Below are 18,086 nucleotides of genomic sequence, written 5' to 3'. Positions count from 1 at the left end.
GGATCAAGGTGTGGTATTTGCACTTGAAACAAAGTCTGAGCTGCCCATAGTCTTAGTGAAGTCCCTTACCTTTACAAAAAGATACTCAGTTGCAGAGCAAAAGAGAGAACAGTTAATACAAAATTACAAGACATCAATGCTACTTTTAATTTACTCTTACAATATTTGATGTTTGAGATAAAATGGCAGCTCACAAAGAAAAAGTTGAACATGAGATCTAAGCTATTATTAAATAAAGCTCCTGGCAATCTTAGTTGCAGAAATAAGTTTAAAACATGACCAAAGGACATCATAAGGGTTCAAATAACAACAGATACAGAAAGAATGAATGAACCACCTAAAATGTTTCACTTCTCTCAATAAAGCTGAGCCTTAGGGGAGCCAACTTCAGAACATCAGAGCTTTGTCATATGGGGAGAGAACTCTCCAGAGAGGACAAACACACTAAACAAAGAAGCGTTAGATTGAAAGATTTTTTTTTTTCCCCTGCTATTAAATGATGTTTTGTAGCAAATAATAAAAACACCAAGAAGTTATAAAAATACATAACTAGAGCCTAAACACCAACAGAACCACTTTCCTTTTCTGCTGCTTTTCTACACCAGATTTGATGCTATACCCTTGTTCTCCACTCCTCCCAAAACACCCATGCAATCAAAAGTCCCCTTCCAAAGGATACAAATTTTAAAACTTAGAGCTAAATTTGAGGTAATTTTAATTCAGCATTCCTCCTTGGCTGTAAACAGGCAGAGAAACTCCAACACTCACTAGTACACCTCGTTATATTGCCCAGGCCCTTTCCACAACATACAGCAAAGAAAGCAAGAGAACAATATAGCAGGAGATGGAGTTTTCAGGGTTATTTCAGGAGGGAAAGTAATTGAAGCATAAAGAGAAAACCCTGCCAGCTCATTCTCACATTGACTTTAAACCACATTCCTTACAACTTCAGTGAAACATGCACTACTTGCGGTAACATGTAAAACAGAAAACTGAGCAACAACAGCATGAGGAACTAGGAATTAATAAGATTTAAAGCAAAATTCCTTGTGAACATCAAGAAGCAGCAGCAACAAAAGCTTGACACTGAAACACAGATTTCCCCATCAGGTTCAGTCTGGGTCAATAGATCAGAAAGTGTTTGGATTTAAAAAACAAACCCAACCAGCATCGCCACAGCTATCTTGAGCTATTTTGACACCTCAGTGTATAGAAGCTTGTCAGTGGTCACAGTGCTTAAAGATACAAAGAGGATTAACAGCTGCTGAAATGCTGCCAGCCTAGATGAATGCCAGTGATACCTCTGATGAAATGGAGCAGGCCAGCAGAGGCCTTGACAAATGCTGCAGACGACAGCCGGGGATTAGATGGCACAATCTGCCTCGCACCTGACAGACGTGTTGCTTCCATCCCCTTTCCCGACATCCATGCTCACCAGCTTCTAGAAAACCTCCCTCTGCAAGCTCCACTGCAGCCGAAAGGAGCACGAGAGGTGGTGCTGTGTGGTAGGAGAAATACAGTGTGCTCCAGGAGTAGGAAACAGCACCAGTTTGGGAGAAAAGGGGAAAGGAAAGCAGAGGTTGCTTCTCATGTACCAAGTGTCAACTGGGAGACATTCAAATTCTTTCCTTCCAACTGCTCCCGAAGCCAGATGTAAGACCTCACACCATCCTGATAAAGCAGCACAACTGTTGCCTGCGGACATGCACTTGGACATGGGGAATGAGCAGGTGCCCTGGACACAGCTGCTGCCACAAGGAACAGCAGGAAGTTAGAGGAAAACATCAGTCACTGCAGGCTTCGGGAGCCGCTTTTGCTGACAGCAAAAGCCTCAGGGAAGCGAAGGAACACTCGGGCACCACGCAGCTCCGGGGTCGCTGGTTCACACGCACTATAAACCAGGTTGCTCATTCTCATTGCTCAGAAGCCTCATGCAAATAGCTCCTAACAGATTTGAAAAATTACTCCATCTACTTGCACTCCTCCCACAGGTACAGAGGCAGATGAGCTGAACTGATCTGTCCACTGGACAACCCTCTGGATCTGTTAAAATCAACCTACACAATCAATCACTGCTATCAACTTTGGTCCAAAACAGGAAGTATGGGAATTTCAGGACACGGTGCAAGAAGCAATCTCTTCACCTCCTGAGCTCACTCTTCTTGAGTCTCTGCTCAGCCTGGTTGGTGGTGTCAGTCAGCATTTAGCTAAGAGATCATTCACACTTTCTCCTTCCTATCAAGCACAAGTGCACATACACATAGAAGCCAATTAACAAGGAAGAGAAATGTGAACATAAAGGATATGAAGAGAGCATTGCAGCCAAGGGTTAAACTGCTTTTATGCATTTTCAAATGTTTTTTTTTTCTCTAAAGGTAACAGAGAAAAGATGCAAGCAATTACAAACAGCTTGCTGATACAGAGAAAAAGATTATTTTTTTTTTACCTAAAGCCAACTTCTAAACACAGCTCTGTTGTTTGCTGTTCATGTGTGGGTTTATCCACTCCTCCCACTGAGACCAGTAATGAAATGAGAGCATTGAATCTGTGTCATTCTATTCTTTCCTTTGGCAATAGGCTGCGAGATCATAAATTTTGGATTAAGACTCAGAGAGCACAGAAAAAGAGCAACGTCCACAGTAACAACCCAGGAAAGTTCAACTAGTCATGAGCAGAAGTACATTCCTTTTTGAACAGATCTTCTCACAACCGCAATATAATCCTGAGTTGAAAGCAATATTAATTCTCTAGCATACCTGGACAGCTTCTCAAAGATAAAATTCTCCAAAATACCAATCTCCACAAAACTTTCAGGAGGCAGAGCCAGGGAAAAGGACCACAGCTGGGTTTATCCTGTGGATAACAGCCTAGGTACAAAAAGGCTAAGCTATAGCCCTTAGAGCACACAATGAATCAAAGCCCAGGACTTGCCAGAACCAGATTCCACACCAAGATGCTCCATCTGAGTGAAAACAAACAGGATTACAGACCCAGACTGAGATTGCAGGTCAGAGTCGGACTGTCTGTGCAAAGGTACCCTGGGAAGAGTCCAATTAAAAGAGGTACCCCACAGAAAGGTGGTACTAGGAATTTCTCCAGAGAGCTGCAAGTGCCTCACTGTAAACACACAGAAAAACCTCATGTTAACTTTGACTCCAAAAGACAGTCAACAACAAAGACATTATTACCACAAAAGCAATTAAAAGGAGCAAAAACACCCCAGAAAAAATTAAACACTGTGTTTATATGAGGTTGGTTTAAAGCACACCATTCTGAAAGACTGCAAATAAAGCATTAGTAAAACACAAGCTCCGGAAAATAAAAGCACCTTCAAAAGGAAAGGCCATAAAATGCCAGCAGGCAACCCAGAATTTCTGACAAGGACAGCAATAGGAACATGAAAAAAACTGTTGGAGGAGAGGATTGCTCTGCTCTCTTCCTAGCTGGAAGCTTAACATAGGAGTGAGGAGTTTTAGTGAGGAATTCACAGTAAATGCCCAAATCAATTATACCTGACAAGAGCAGGTAAATAGGCTTCCCAGGCATTGATTAAACATCAAGGGTTTTCAGCATCTGCTTCAGAGAAGTCCTACACCTGGCTGACCTGCACAGATAACATGGTGCCCATGACTTTAAAGAGCATGGCAATGGCTGCTAAATCCCTGTGCCTGGGCTGGGCAGCCACATGGGCCCTGTAGTGACACCTGGGTCCTATCAGTCTATCCACCACACAACCAGGGTTAACTCCTAGATCACAGGGTGCTGCCTCTAACAACTGGGCATTGTCCAAGAGAGGGTCCCAGGCATGCAGAGAATCAGTGCTAAGGGAAGGGGAGAAAAGAGAAAGAAGAAATTGTCAGAATATCAAGAGTGTCAAGGCAGGCAGCTGAAAGTTTCACTCAGAGGCTGACCAGCCCTTCAGAGGGAGAAAAAAAAAAAGAAGAAATAAACATAAAATTGGCAGCCATCAAGTAGTTGTCATATATTTAAAAAGATACTAGGTATACTCCCCTGCAAGGCCCATCACAGGAGCTTATTTCAGAAAGAAAAGAACATTATAGCTAAGGTTTGATGCCATCATGCCAAAGCTGGTATTTGACAGAGCCTCCAACAGAACTCCCACCACCTTGGATGGGCACGCTGCAGCTGAAACTCATGTCTTTCTCTGCTGAGAATATCCCTCAGCCTCATCTATAAACTGCAGCAGCTGGCCCAGTTAACAGTTACTGCATCAATTTTAGAGATCTGAATTATACTCATGACCCCATCCCTTTTCCACAACAGGTTGTGTTTTAAGGAACACAATTCACTGGATTCCCAGAGGAAGCCGGGACAGGAGGGACCCCAACGCAGAAGGATGTGCAAGAGGACTGGAAAACACTGAAGAAAATGCATCACATTCATCCATGGGTAAAGGGAACTGCAAGGAAGAGAATCACTAAGAAACACACAAACAAAAAAACACCAGAAGACACAAGTATAGCAAAGCCTGCAAGTTCCACCCCCTCCCAGGGTTTTTCCTCTACCCCAACTGCAAATTATACTCCATGTGCAGTTTCCAGTAAATCAAGCTTTGCTAAATAACCCTGACATGTGCAGGGCTGAGAACCAGCCAACAAGCAATGATGAGATGTCCCTGGAATGATTAAGGAAAATGCAGACATCTTTCAGGTTACCAGGAAGCTTGTTGTACTCTCCTCTCAGTGCATATGCAATGCTGCAAAGAGTGTTCCCAAAAACCTCGGATACTCAGAGGCTCATTTGGTTGACAAGGAGCCTGTGGATTCGTGGACAGATTGTCACACAAACTGTCAGGTTTTTAGAGAGACTATCAGACCTCTCTTTGCCTACGTTATGGAGCACATCAAAGACACAGAAGATGAACCAGACGCAGACTGCACAGATCTGACAGAATGGTGGGTGTACATATTCAGAATACTGTACTGCTGGGGGGGGAGGCTTCATGTGAATAATCAGGGGCTGAAAGTTCCAGAAATGTGACAGTTTTTGGCAGTGATTCTCATCTTTGCATTTATTTATTGAAGGGAGAAAAAACTGCCACACTAGAGGGAAACTTGGGTGAGGAAGAAAAATTATATCAGCAGCAATTTATTTTGCCACTGTACTTTTTCTTTATTATTATTACTCTCAGAGCATTTTCTGAAGATATTTGTATTTTCAGGCAGGGTTTTCTTGCTATGCTTGCAGCCTCTCTTCCCATTTTATCCTGTAGGAGAGGCTGGTTTAATGATTACAGCCAAAAGGACTGCTAGGACTTCACAGGTTGCTGTAGGAAGTTAATGACACAGACAAATCCACACTTTCAGAGGTGACCGCTGGCTTGTGGCTCTGTCTGGAGATGCTCAGGATCATGCTCATTATTCAGAATTTCAAGCTCAAGTTCTGGGTAATCAGCACATCTGAAGAAACAAATCATATCCGGACAACCAAAAACTGAAGTTACAAAAGCTATTTTAGAAAATACTAACCTTAAGCATTAGGGTCTCACTTTTTAAATGAGGACAGTGTTCCCTCAGCTTCCCGTGAGCTAGAAATCTCTGTTAATGAATACCTGGAAAAAGTTCCCAGCTCCACAGCTGAAAAATATTTTTACAAGGATCACTTGATGTCATTCCCCTTTATTAGTAATACTTGGACAAACATTATAAAGCAATGGCAAAAAAAAAGTTTTAGGCTATTTCTACCAAGAAATATTGATTATTACTTAAAAAGGAAAGTAAAATGAGCCAGATACTGAGAAAAACAAAATGGATTGACACTGATGCCTTTGGCCCATCTTTACAATGCCACTGTCACATAACCTCCAGTTCTCCCTGCAAGGCATCAGGTATTCCAGGGAAAAGAACACTAGTATCTTTTTATATTAATTTTGCTATTCAAAATGGATTTAAATTCTCCACACAATAAACAGAAGATAAATACAATGTTTACCCTAAGATAAAAAAGCCAAGGAGGACAAAGGAGAAAGGATGGTAAAAGGGATAAGAAAGAAATCAGAAAATATTTGTAAGCAATTTCCTTTCCATCATTTGAAAGTTTCATTATCTCTGCTTTTAGGGATCTTTTCTTTCAAATGTTAACAGAGTCATTCTGCCTCCTCTGAAGAGGACAAGGCATTGAAGAGACATCTCTGTAGCTGGCTAAGAGCTTGTGAAGTCCCCAGAGACAAGCCCAGAAGAACCACAGACCACCAGCCAGGAGCAGAGAGGCATTTCCACAGCAGGGCTATTAACATAAAAACCAAACACCCACAGTGAGCAGAAGCAACCACACAAATGCTTCACTCCCATACTCCAGCAAGGACAACTGAGTCACAGCCAATGACCATCACAACCCTGGTGCATGATGCCACCAGCAGCCTGCAGCAGCATTGGGTCACCCCCAGCCTAGTATCACACCTTCATTACAGAATCCAGGTACAGAAAAGGGAACAAGGGTTTTTTCATGTTCAGTCCATTAAGAAATATCAGTAATCATTACTTATTAACATTAAACCCCCCCAAAACACCAGAAAGCCTTGCTGCCAATGCCATTTCTGGAAGAATGTCACACCTATGGTGTACCACACAACCCTAGATAAAAACTAAATATACTCTCAGAATTTAATCTCTAAACACTGTCTCTAACAGCAAGGAGCACCCCATGCAAACTATAGACCTTGACGCCAGCTCTGAAAGGAGAAAAAGTTTATAAAGCTCCAAAAGAGATATTTTGTTACAAGTGTCTGTAATTTTCTGGGGTTTGTTGCTGATAAATGTAACAAGAAAATATTTGGGAAACGATGTTATAAGTAGATTTCTCAGGCTTATGGAAACAGTATCAGCTTTTCACCTATATCTGCTGGAGAAGACCAAACAAAACATCCTACCCCTTTCACTGGGGACAGTTTGGGCTCAGAAATCTGACAACAGGAATGCTAAGGAGGGATCAGAACTAAACTTTTGCTGGGGAACAAGAGGACAGGAAAAAAAACCAAGAATGCAAACACTGCAGACATGGAGCCAAACCTTCCATCCATAGAACAAGTGAGCACAAAACAGCCTCATAACCCAGCTTTGCCTTATTTTCCACTGGCAAGGACAAGCTGTGTTCCTCACCAGGATGCCCCTTGCCTATCATAGAAATTGACAGCTAGGACACATTATTTTTTTATTAATATTTTTTTTTTCTTCCTGCAACAAACCCTTGCCTCTAACTGGAGGGAGAGTTATCATCTCAGTGCCAGCCCAATGAGTGATTAGCCATCAGGAAGTAATGGCTTGATGCTGCTGCTGCTAACGGAAGCTGCATCTCAACAAATGACTTTAAGGTGAAAGGCCTCATATACTACACTTAATCCTCTAAGGAGCCAAAGGAAATTTTGTGGTGCACATATTATTATGAAAAGTGAAGTTTAAAAATTCATAGACATGCCCAGACGGGCACACAACACAGCATTTTTACACACCCATATGCATCACCTTCTCTGTTTCAAGAATCACAGTGCAGCCAGTTGAAGGTTTGCTGCATGTCAGGGCAAATTAGAAGATTTCTGTACACCATCCAACACATCATAAGACATCTCGGGGAGGGGGGGGAGGGAAACAAAACCAGGCACTCCTTGATTGACCCAGGTATGCAAGCTCACAGCAACCTTGCAGCTTGAAATTATATAAGCAAAAATTTGGCTTCTGTTCAAAAGAAAAGGGAGGGAGAAGGAAGGAGAAAAAATTAAGCCATTTTCCTTGTGAAAAGACCCGAAATGCAATAATTGGCAAGGAAAAGGAAAGCTCTTCTTTTAACCTAGTTATAACAGGTCTTCTCAAATCAGAGGCTTAGGGTTTTATCTCAGCTCCCACATTTCCGTCTCCCACCCCTTACTGCTCCGTGGCCCCGTGGAGGCTGACACAGATTAAGTGGCCTCTCGGCATTTTCTGGCGCTGGGGCCGTTCCTCGCTGTCCCTTGCAAGGCAGCATCTTTTTTATCTGATGGCTACTCCACTGGTCAGCACCAATCAGGGCAAAACTCTCCACATTTGTCACGTTTTCAACACTACAAAAGGCAGGCAGTTCCAGTGGGTGCAAGATGTGTTTCATTTTTATTTAAAACAAAACACAAGTTCAGCCATTATTTTGTATTTACTTACAATGAGGCTGGACAATGAATGTCTGGCAAGCCTCATGTGAGTCAAGGTGTTTAATAGTAAACTGCCACTGGGATCATTCTTGTTGCAGCAGAACTTCTAGCCAAGCCACCAGCTAACCCCCAAAATAAGCAAACAAAAGCCCCACCACTCATCACCTCGTGGAATCCATAGATTCTGTGACAGATGAAACAAATACCATTCCCAGTGGCTCAAGACCTCATGGCAAGCCTGATGGTGCACATATATTTAAAAACATTCAAACATGTTATTTACAAGCTACTTCTGAGTCACTCTGGTCTCCTGGGAATGTGCATTATATGTTCAAGAAATTGGAATAGCTCTTTTATTTATGTTTCTTTAAAATGACTGGCAGATGGGGAAAAACCTTCTGAGAAGTGGCCCTAGGCTGTCATGAAACATGTATTTAACACACCCACAGTAACTACTAAACACACTCACTTCAGAAGGTACAGCCACTGTAAATATGGAGCAGGCCCTTTTTAAAGTCTAATTTCTGGACTACTTAATTCAGCACAAATTTGAGATGTTCTGTGGAGTCTGCCCAATTTATGGAGTAATTATTAGCCATATTTTCCATTAACATGATGACAGGGTATTCTGTACAAGCAGAGCCATAATTTTAAGGGCCTTTTCAAAATGAGCCCAAGTCACGGCTTTATTTTTAAGGCACAATAGTGATGCCTTTTTTCCTTGCACATGTGTAAGAACCACTGTGGGCTGAAATAGAAATCTCAGATTCCCCGAAGTTCAGGCTCTTATGCAAGTGGGTTCCATACACACAGGGAAGTTTTGTCTACCTGAAACAATTTCCAAGACTAAGTCTAAATCTGGAATATCCCAAGAGAAGTGCAAGCTTCAATCATCCAAATCCCAGCAGACTCACAGACTCCAGCCTAAGGTCTGGAACATATTTAATCAATTCACTGTGCTAACTCTCTACAGTTTCATAAAATAGCCAATACTGCAGTAACAGGGCCAAAAATTAATTGTACGCTGGTTGGTGAATTACACGGAAATAACAGGCAGCACTGGTAGTTACTGCAACAGAATAATGTAGTTTTTGCTGAGGTATAACTACAGCACAGTAAAGGCAGGTTAGAGACAGTGTCTGCACACACGTGTGTGCATGTATGTGCTTACGAGTCCTGCTTTCCATTAGAAAAGTAGCACTGGCTTTACTGGTAACAGTGCTACCTGTATATACACACACATTTATAAACACCCTTCTGCTCCTATACAAGCATATAAACAGCACAAAGAGAGGGAAAAAACCAAACAAAAGCAAAACCAAATGTAAACTATTAGGCAATAAGAAAATGAATTAAATTAAAAGGAAATTGGGCTGAATAAAAAATGGCAAGGGAGAGTATCAGAAATACTAGATAATGGGTTGAAAGCTCTCAAAAGAAAGAAAAAAGCACCCCTTGTTTTGCTCTTTTGGGACCAGACTTGACAAATACTCCAGTGTTGAGCTCTAAAAGAGAGACAAGATCACATTCTAGGTCTTTTTGTTCTGCCTTTAACAAGTCTTTATAGTGATACACTGATGAGACCAGATACCAGATTGTTATCTAAATTCAGCTGCTAAATTCAGTGTTAAGACACTAAGTTCAAACCACACATTGCCACATTTATTTCACAAGTCGAGCCTGGGGATGGTTTCCTCCAAGATGAAGCAGCCCATAAGCACCATTCCCTCCCTCTGCAAAGGTACTCTAAATGCCAGGGAAACAAAATCACCGTAAGGCTCTGACAGTTCACCCATCAGCACACAGACTGCAAACACATCTCTCCACTAATCGGGCAGACTCAGGAGGAAATAAACACTTAGTTGCTCTTTGCATAGAGGCTGCTTGTAATTTGATGTAATGTACTGTACCATCAGTCAACACATATTGAAGAGGGAACATAGACACCACAGAGAAGGCAGAGAGGCACTGCTGACATCTAACACATTTTATTTACCCTATTATAGATGTCCTTTGAGTTCATCAAATTACTAATCAATTTATCTGATCTCTAAAAGCTGGTGTACTGAGTTATATTAACTACTAAACTTTACAAGCTTTCAGCAAAACAGCCATTAAATAAGTGAATTGAGCACAGGGCACTGGAAGTCAGTCTGGGAGCTGGCCAGGGGCAACAAGGGAGCAACCTCTTCCCACAAACAGGGAGATGGAGAAGCATGAGAAAGGCAGCCTCCCCAAGATGCTGCTCAGCCCTAACAGATATCAGTGGAAAGAAGAAATTAGGGATGTTCTGCTCCCCCTCCCCCAGCATGACATTTAATGTCTGAGAATAACTGAAAGGAGGAAGAGGATGGGAGGTCAGTACTGGCTCAGACAACAATTTCACTTTTGTTCTTTTTCCATTTTGTTCCTGTTCACAAATGTAACATGCACACAAGACAAAATCTTCAATCCTCTAAATATCAAAGGCTGTGCTCTGAGAGCCTGCTAGAGCCACCACCACCTGAAAGACAACATCCACAGGGCATCAGACAGACAGCCTGAGCAGCTGGGAAGTGATCTGGATGATTAGGACAGATCTTATCAGACTATTTCAGAAAACTATACTGGGGATTATCATTCTTGTGCTCAGAAGATTAAATCAGCAGTTCGATGAACTGGGTGCTTTGTTATATTACTCCACTGGCCTGAAAGGCAAAGTGCTTTTTTGGATCACAGCTTTTGGAGGTTGACATAAAGCCCTGTTAAATTTCACGGCAGGAAGGGTTTGCAGCAAGGGCAGGGGATGAGAAGAGAATTGAACGAATTGGGTAAGAAAAAAATGGAAATTGTAAAGAGTATCATAAGGCTTGATTACGAAGGTGGGGACAAGCAATCCTTCTGAAAGGGAAACATTTTTTCAGCCCAGAACTTGGTTTTGCACCCACTGTTCTTCATCAAAGCACACCAGAGAACTGGGTGGTGCAGAAAGTTAGAGGTTGGCAACAGAGTGACTGGAGACAAGGAAAGCAGCCCTCCACACACAGCAATAGCTCACATGCAGCCCTAAGACATTACAGGCCATTTTACTGAGAAAGTAAATGGTGTTGGTGACACCTGCCAAGACATTTTAACTCATTTAGAAAAGGGCACTGAATCTTTAACTCCCACTGAGAGGACAGCAGGTTTGGTTGAAGGTAACACCTCAACGCTGCTTGCTGTTTCAAAGGTAGGTGAATGCTCTCTCCATCTCATGGATACAGACACAGCCTAGGATCCCAAATCAGGGAACTGATCCTTTGTTCCTTTCAACAGCAATCCCCTGACGCCTTTGCCAGGTGACATCAGTTCGTCCAGCCCTGCAGAATCTGATTTAAATTGACCATGAAGACCCAATATGAACGTGATATTCTGTAAGGCTTTTTCCCAGGCTGCTGTCACTTCATCTGCTGAGATTTTTATTGAGATGAGTTACTGGCCCAAAAGCATAAAACTGACATGTGGACTCACATGTAGGGGTGACCTTGGTGCACCAGAAGTGGGAGACTGCTCCAAGAAGAAGGATCAAGGCCAATAAGAATAGCAAACAAAAATAAGTTCCCCTTCCATTCTTTACACATCCTAAATACTTTACAAACATGAATTAAATGGTAAGTGCAAGGGCAAAAGGAGATTAAACAAACTAAACAAGGCAGATGCCATACAAAATTACAAGATTTGTGAAGCTAATCAGAGAAGAAGGTGCACTCTCTACTTTATTAGTAAAAAAAAGGTATTTATTTAATGCGTTCCTTTCCCACTTGCAAAAATACAGTTTATTAATATCTCCAATGCTACTGATTGTTCTGAAAAACTACAAGCAGAAAACATTGCATATTAATTTACCCACTGCTCACAGTAGTCTACAGCCACCTAATAAAAGATTACGTGGGAGCTGGAGCTTAGGAAAATCCAAACAAAGAGGAGACATCCATCCATAGCACAGAATTTCACTTCATCTGCTGAGATTACCTTTCAGCCTTTCTCTGTTGTTTTGCACTACTCCAAAGAGCTGCCCATGTTTTGCTACCCTGTAGCACAGCCCTTAACCTTTGTCAGGATAAAACCAGCAAGAGGCCAAATAGCAGAAGGAGTCAAATATTTATTTGGGAGAACATATACAACTAACATGCTAAGTGAAATTTCCCAGCATCCGAAGCGTTCCAGGAGAGACTGCATTTCCTCCTTATCCTACTTTTTAGAGGATGTTTCTACCATTTGGAGAAAGAAGTTCCCAGTTCCAAGCAGTGTATATGTTAACTATTTATACCAAGCTCCCCCCACCTCGCTACATCCCTCCCCACTTCTCAGTAACATATAAATGCATAAAAGAACTTCAGCTTAAACTTCTGAGTGTTTTTAAGGTTCTCCTTACAGATTAGTAGGTCCAACTCTCATTCTTTCTACCTAGAGAAACACTAGAGTACAAAAGTTCTTTCAAAACAATTGAGACAGGACCCACATTTTGTGAAACAATTCCAAATTACACTGATGAGATGTAAAATTACTCTAACAGCCAGCGTTAGAAGTTTAACTACTTTTAACAAATTACCCAGGTCTCATTACTGAATTACTTATTGGAGATTAGACAGTCACATTGGAAACAGGTGTGGGATGGAATGTCTGTATCACCAGCTCCAAAATCCTGCAATTACACACAGTCATATAAGAAAGTCAGTTCCAGAGAACTATCCCCTGTAATTTTCCTGATTAGCAAAATATTTCAGCCGCTCCGAAACAAAAACATACAAACAACCCAAAACACTGAAACACACAACTACAATGAACTACCAGAGTTAAAATGAGGAAGACCAGAGTCATCACCAGCATCCTGATCCTCTGCAAGGAATTTGTTCAATAAAATGATTTAAAAGAAGTCTGTAAAGCATGCACCACACTGCAGGCAGAACAAGAGCTGCCACCCCATCACACACGCAGCCTCTGACAAACTGATGCACCCAGTGGAGGTTTAGACTAGACATCAGGAAGAACTTTATCACTGAAAGGGCTGTCAGACACTGGACCAGGCTGTCCAGGGAGGTGGTTGAGTCACCATCCCTGGATGTGCTTAAAAGGGGTCTACATGTGGTGCTTGTTGCTGGACTTGGGAGGGTAGGGTTAATAGTTGGACTCTGTGATCTTGAAAGTCTTTTCCAACCTAAGTGATTCTATGAAAGGCACAGTGGGAAGAATACCTCCCAACAACAAATCACGGCATTGCTTTCATCACAGTACAGCTACTTCATGCATTCAAATCTGCACCCAAAACAGCCAAATGCTGCTAGTACTGTGCAGAATGATCTTGCTCGACACAAGTTACAAGTGCAAATCAAGCATTAGGCACTACAAAAAACCCAAACCAAACGGTGACTCTGATAGAGCTACCATCTACATATTCATGGTCCACTGTGTGCACAGTTCTGCTTCACACCTCTCAGAGAGGATGAAATAGATGTGGAAAAGTTTCAAAGACAGCCAACCAGGATGATCAAAGTATTTGGGGTAAGTACCCATATAATTGTCACGATCTTGCACTCATATATGGTCAGAGTCAGGATGGATCTTTAGTGTAACACAGCACTGCTGCACTCACCATCTTATTTCCTCCAGTGCTTTAGTAGATGATGGAAGGAAAACCCCAAAACCTGAAACACTGAAATTATTTTTTCATACATGCCCTTTCCAGTTTTAATATTTTAAATAAGAATGTCTAGAGAAACTGAGTTTCTTGAGATCTATTTGAAATAAAGTGCACCCATAATTCACCCCATGCAAAACTAAAGGCAAAATCTTTTTAGCATTTCTATAGCTTTACTGTTCCACAACACTTTGCCCTCACATTATAAGCTATTCCATCATACAGATGGAATAACTGAGATAGATGTACTAAGTAATTGTTCCAAACTCCCCAAAGAGAAACAGCTATTATAAAATGAGCAGGTTTTTTGCTTCCAATTCTGTGCTCTGTCCAGTAGATTACAGCACTCTTTCAGAGATTACAAAATAAAAGGATAATGTATTCACACAATCTGCAGCATTCAAGGCAACTACTGAGTTCAATTCTGGTCAATACAACTCAGACTGAGCCACAGGGGGGTAAAGGTCCAAAGACAAACAAGTAGAATAAGAAATCTGGAAAAAAATCATTTGCATGAGCAGAAGCTGGAAAAGTGAGGGCTGCTCATCTTAATGGGAAGGTAGAAGACAGAACAGAAGTCTACAGATAATTAATAATGAAGCAAATTCCTTTTATCTCTTTCACATAAAGGATATTAAATGAAAAAAAAAGTATTTCTAAATGGTAACAGAGAATTTATAGACTATAAAAGTTAACCTGTGGCACACACTGGCAGATGATATTGGAGGCAAAGACCTAAACAAGGCTTAAGGAAAAATGCCTGAGACACGTAGAAGAACGATGGCAGCAATCCAAGCTCCATTACAGTGAATAAAAATACTGAATGAAAATAAACTCTTCTGCAGAAGGGTATGTGTCAGCCTCTGAGTGACAACACTTAAGAAGACTCTTCTCAAAGTTGTTTTCCAAAAGTTTGTTTTGTTCTTTTGTTTTGGTGAGTTTTTTTTTTGCATCTTCCTTCAAAGTCTTTGAAAACTGGCCACTGCTAGAAGAAACAGGACAGCCTCAGTGTTTGATTCAGTGCAGCAGCATTGTGAGGAGCACAAAACACAATTATTCCTAGCTTCCTACAGGGAAGGTACGTAGTTCTCAACATCAACAGTTGAAAACATCCTTCAAAAACAAATCTCTAAGTCTCCTACTGCTGAATTCCGTCACCATGCAGAAGCAGGGACAAAGCCAACCTGGGGTTATAGACAGGCACAGCATGGGAGAACCAGGGAGAATTCCTGACAGCCTGGTCATTCGAAGGAGAAATTTCAGCTTTCTACCTCCACACTGAGCCATCACATCCATTCACTCCCAGCCCAACACCTCCAAACTCCCAGTGAACACATTCCAAGTGTTCCATCCCCTCTGAAAACAGCAGAGAAAGCAAACTTCTATTTCAGAGCTCCTCCCCACCTCATACCCTTAATGATAGTTTTTTTTCTTATACAGACACACACAGATATATAAAAATATATCTGAGCCTGAGCTGGAAGGTTTTAGCACAGTGGAAGGAAAAATAAATAAATAAATGTCAAGGTCTGTGTGTATTCAACAAATAAAAGCAGAATTATATAAAAGCAACAGCTAATAAAAAAGATTGTTCTGTACTGTGTTTTCCATCTTTCCAACCATTATAGGAATAAAATTATCTACAGAGAAGATCGAAAACCTTTTTCAAAACTAATACAATTAAGCTTTATTACACTGTTTCAAGTACATTTCTCTCCTCTCCCTGCTAGCCCCCACCACCTCCCACTCCAGACTAATGGTTGGAGGCATTCTGCTATTTTACTACCAGCAAAATGCTAGTGTTTAAGGGTCAGAAACTATCTGGTGTTTCACAAGAGGAAAGAAAATCTGTCCTTTTTTTATCTACTTGCTTTTGTAGAGGTAAGAACAAGACAGCTTCTCTGCAGCTCTGCAGTTTGAATAGGACTGTGCACAGGCTGAGAAGATCCTGCAGTAAAATACCTACCAACTTGTTTAAAAAGTTATCCTGCAGCAAGGGACGTGGATCCAAAAAGGAAAACAGAAAATACAACAAAAGCCTCTGAAACAGGACAATGCAGCCTGGACACTAACTTCTCCCTATTCCACTGTCCATAAAGGACAGACACACATACACATTTTCCCTGTGGTTTCCACTTCATGAAACCAGATTCAGAGAGAAGAATATAATAGAAGCACACAGCATGAGACCAAGAAATTGCAAAAATTCCCTTTGCGTATGAACATATGGACAACTGTGATAATTAGAGCGATAGCTGCTAGATTGTTTGTAATTTCACTGAACAATCCCCATTATCTAGAAATAGAATTTAAAAATCTGAATGCAACACCGAGTGGTAGTTTTAATAGCTTATTTTTTAATGAACTGTATGGATTAAAGTGTGGCAAAATAGTATCAGGTGAAATTGCTCATGGGCATGTTTTACCATCAATGGCTTAAAGGAAAAAAAACAAAACAAAGAGCTGCATGGACAATCATGCAGTAGCAGGGAATGAGAAGTGGAAGAGACGCACCAGTAGCTTCCTACCATTCCTGTAATCTGCAGTTTTCCCATGTTCCATATTCACCACCATTCTACATGTTGGTAGTAAAGCTGATGGATTTCTCTCTCTTTACAATCCACCTTTTTCATTGTTTGCATTTCTTTTTAGTCACATAACACAAATACAAGTCAGATATATGCAACTCCCTGTCAGGAGGTCTAATTGCTTCGAATTGGAGAAGATTATTCTCCACATTTATGAAAAAATAAAGACTATTTATAACATTATTTCATTTACCAGGAAGTGAAAACACATTAGTTCATAAGGAGCAGCATGGCTGCTCCTATTTTTATGGCATCAATTTTTAAAAACTCATCATGGTAAACAATTAAACAGTGAAGCAAATCCTATGTTTAGGGGAGAGATTCAAATCCCTAAATGGATTTTCAAAGGTCATTTCAGGCTTAAAAGACGCTTGACAGTGTTTCTTTAAATCACGTTCATTTCCAAGGCTTATCCAGCAAGAAGCAGACAGTGCACTGCAGCACCACTCTTTGAACTATTGGGCTCCCCAGAGAAAAATTAATAATACAACTTTAACTCATATTTATACCAAGATTTATGGAGCTGTTGTGTTTTGGTTTATTGTTATTTTTTAATTTAGGAAAGGCTTTTTCACAAAAGGAATGAAAAATCAGGGCACTTTTTTCAATGTAACTTTCACCTAAACCCCATGGTGAAAAAGTTTGAATGACTAGAAATATTATTTTTTTTAATCAGTCAGTTAAAACCCCCTTATCTTTCAAATGGAAGTCACTCAAAAGATTTGCTTTGTACAGCTTTTCCATCACTTAGCTATGTAAGGGGGGCAGACAGATACTGGGAACTGACAGTTCCAGGTTTCAGCACAATGCTGCTTCTTTCTCTCCTCTTTGGATCCACATCTGATCTTATTAGTAAGCAGGGGCCACAAATAAGACAACTCAGCCTTACCTTCCTCTCAATACGGGCCAACTGCTCATTATAGAAGGCCTCTTGCCTCTTCAACTCTGCCTCCCTGCCTTGCAGCTCCACAATCTGGGAAGAACAACAAAAGAGCATCAGTAGAAGAAGAAATAAACAAGTGTGACTGCAAGGAAAGCCCATGGGATACAGACTGGAAGGAACTAAAAAAAAAAAATCATTGCTCAGGTCTGGTGTATGGGATCCCACTCAGTAGAACTACAAACCTTCAGTACTGATCTTCTTTTTGGATTATCCCCACAAGTTTTAAAGGCTCTTAATAGTATCATATTCAAACCCATAACCATGATTGTACTTCGCCTTATTAAGTGCAAAACTGTAATCATAGAAAAGTGACACTCTCCTATTGCCTTTTTCAGAATTCCACCTCGTCCATGCCTTTGTTTTTCACAAATCATGATGTTTATTACTCCAATTTAAGGTTCTTCACCTACCTTAAAAATAAACCTCAGATCCTCCACTTTATAAACACTTGCCCCTTGGAGTATCAGTAAAGTTTTCTAGAATTAACAGATGCCTAAAGTAATGACAAAGATCCAAATCCAAAGTTTATGTTGCAACACTTTTATAGGGAGACATCCCTCACTGGCAGGGATTTGCTTTTACAGACACACACACAGGACTCTGCTGATAATTAATACTCTCTCCACACACTCTCTGCACATACCCCACCAGCACCCCCAAAGTTACTCTGGCTGGTGCTGCAGACTTGGAGGGGAGGTGGGTGTCAGGGAATTTCTCTTCCATCTCCCAAAGCATGTGTGACACTTCCAAAACAGCAAAATT

General features: G+C 41.0%; 1 protein-coding gene across 1 annotated transcript in view; it reads right to left on the bottom strand.

Moving 5' to 3' along the window:
* The window catches only part of CHCHD6 (coiled-coil-helix-coiled-coil-helix domain containing 6), a 72,437-nt gene that overhangs the window by 18,654 nt on the left and 35,697 nt on the right, over positions 1 to 18,086 (bottom strand). Inside the window, exon 6 of the mRNA XM_009999303.1 lies at positions 17,271 to 17,354. Within this exon, the coding sequence (XP_009997605.1) occupies positions 17,271 to 17,354 (84 nt within the window). The remainder of the gene's footprint in view (positions 1 to 17,270; positions 17,355 to 18,086) is intronic.

Source organism: Chaetura pelagica, unplaced genomic scaffold (genome assembly GCF_000747805.2).
Source record: "Chaetura pelagica isolate M959 unplaced genomic scaffold, ChaPel_1.0 scaffold316, whole genome shotgun sequence".
Lineage (NCBI taxonomy): Eukaryota > Metazoa > Chordata > Aves > Apodiformes > Apodidae > Chaetura > Chaetura pelagica.
This window is presented reverse-complemented; position numbering and strand designations above follow the sequence as displayed.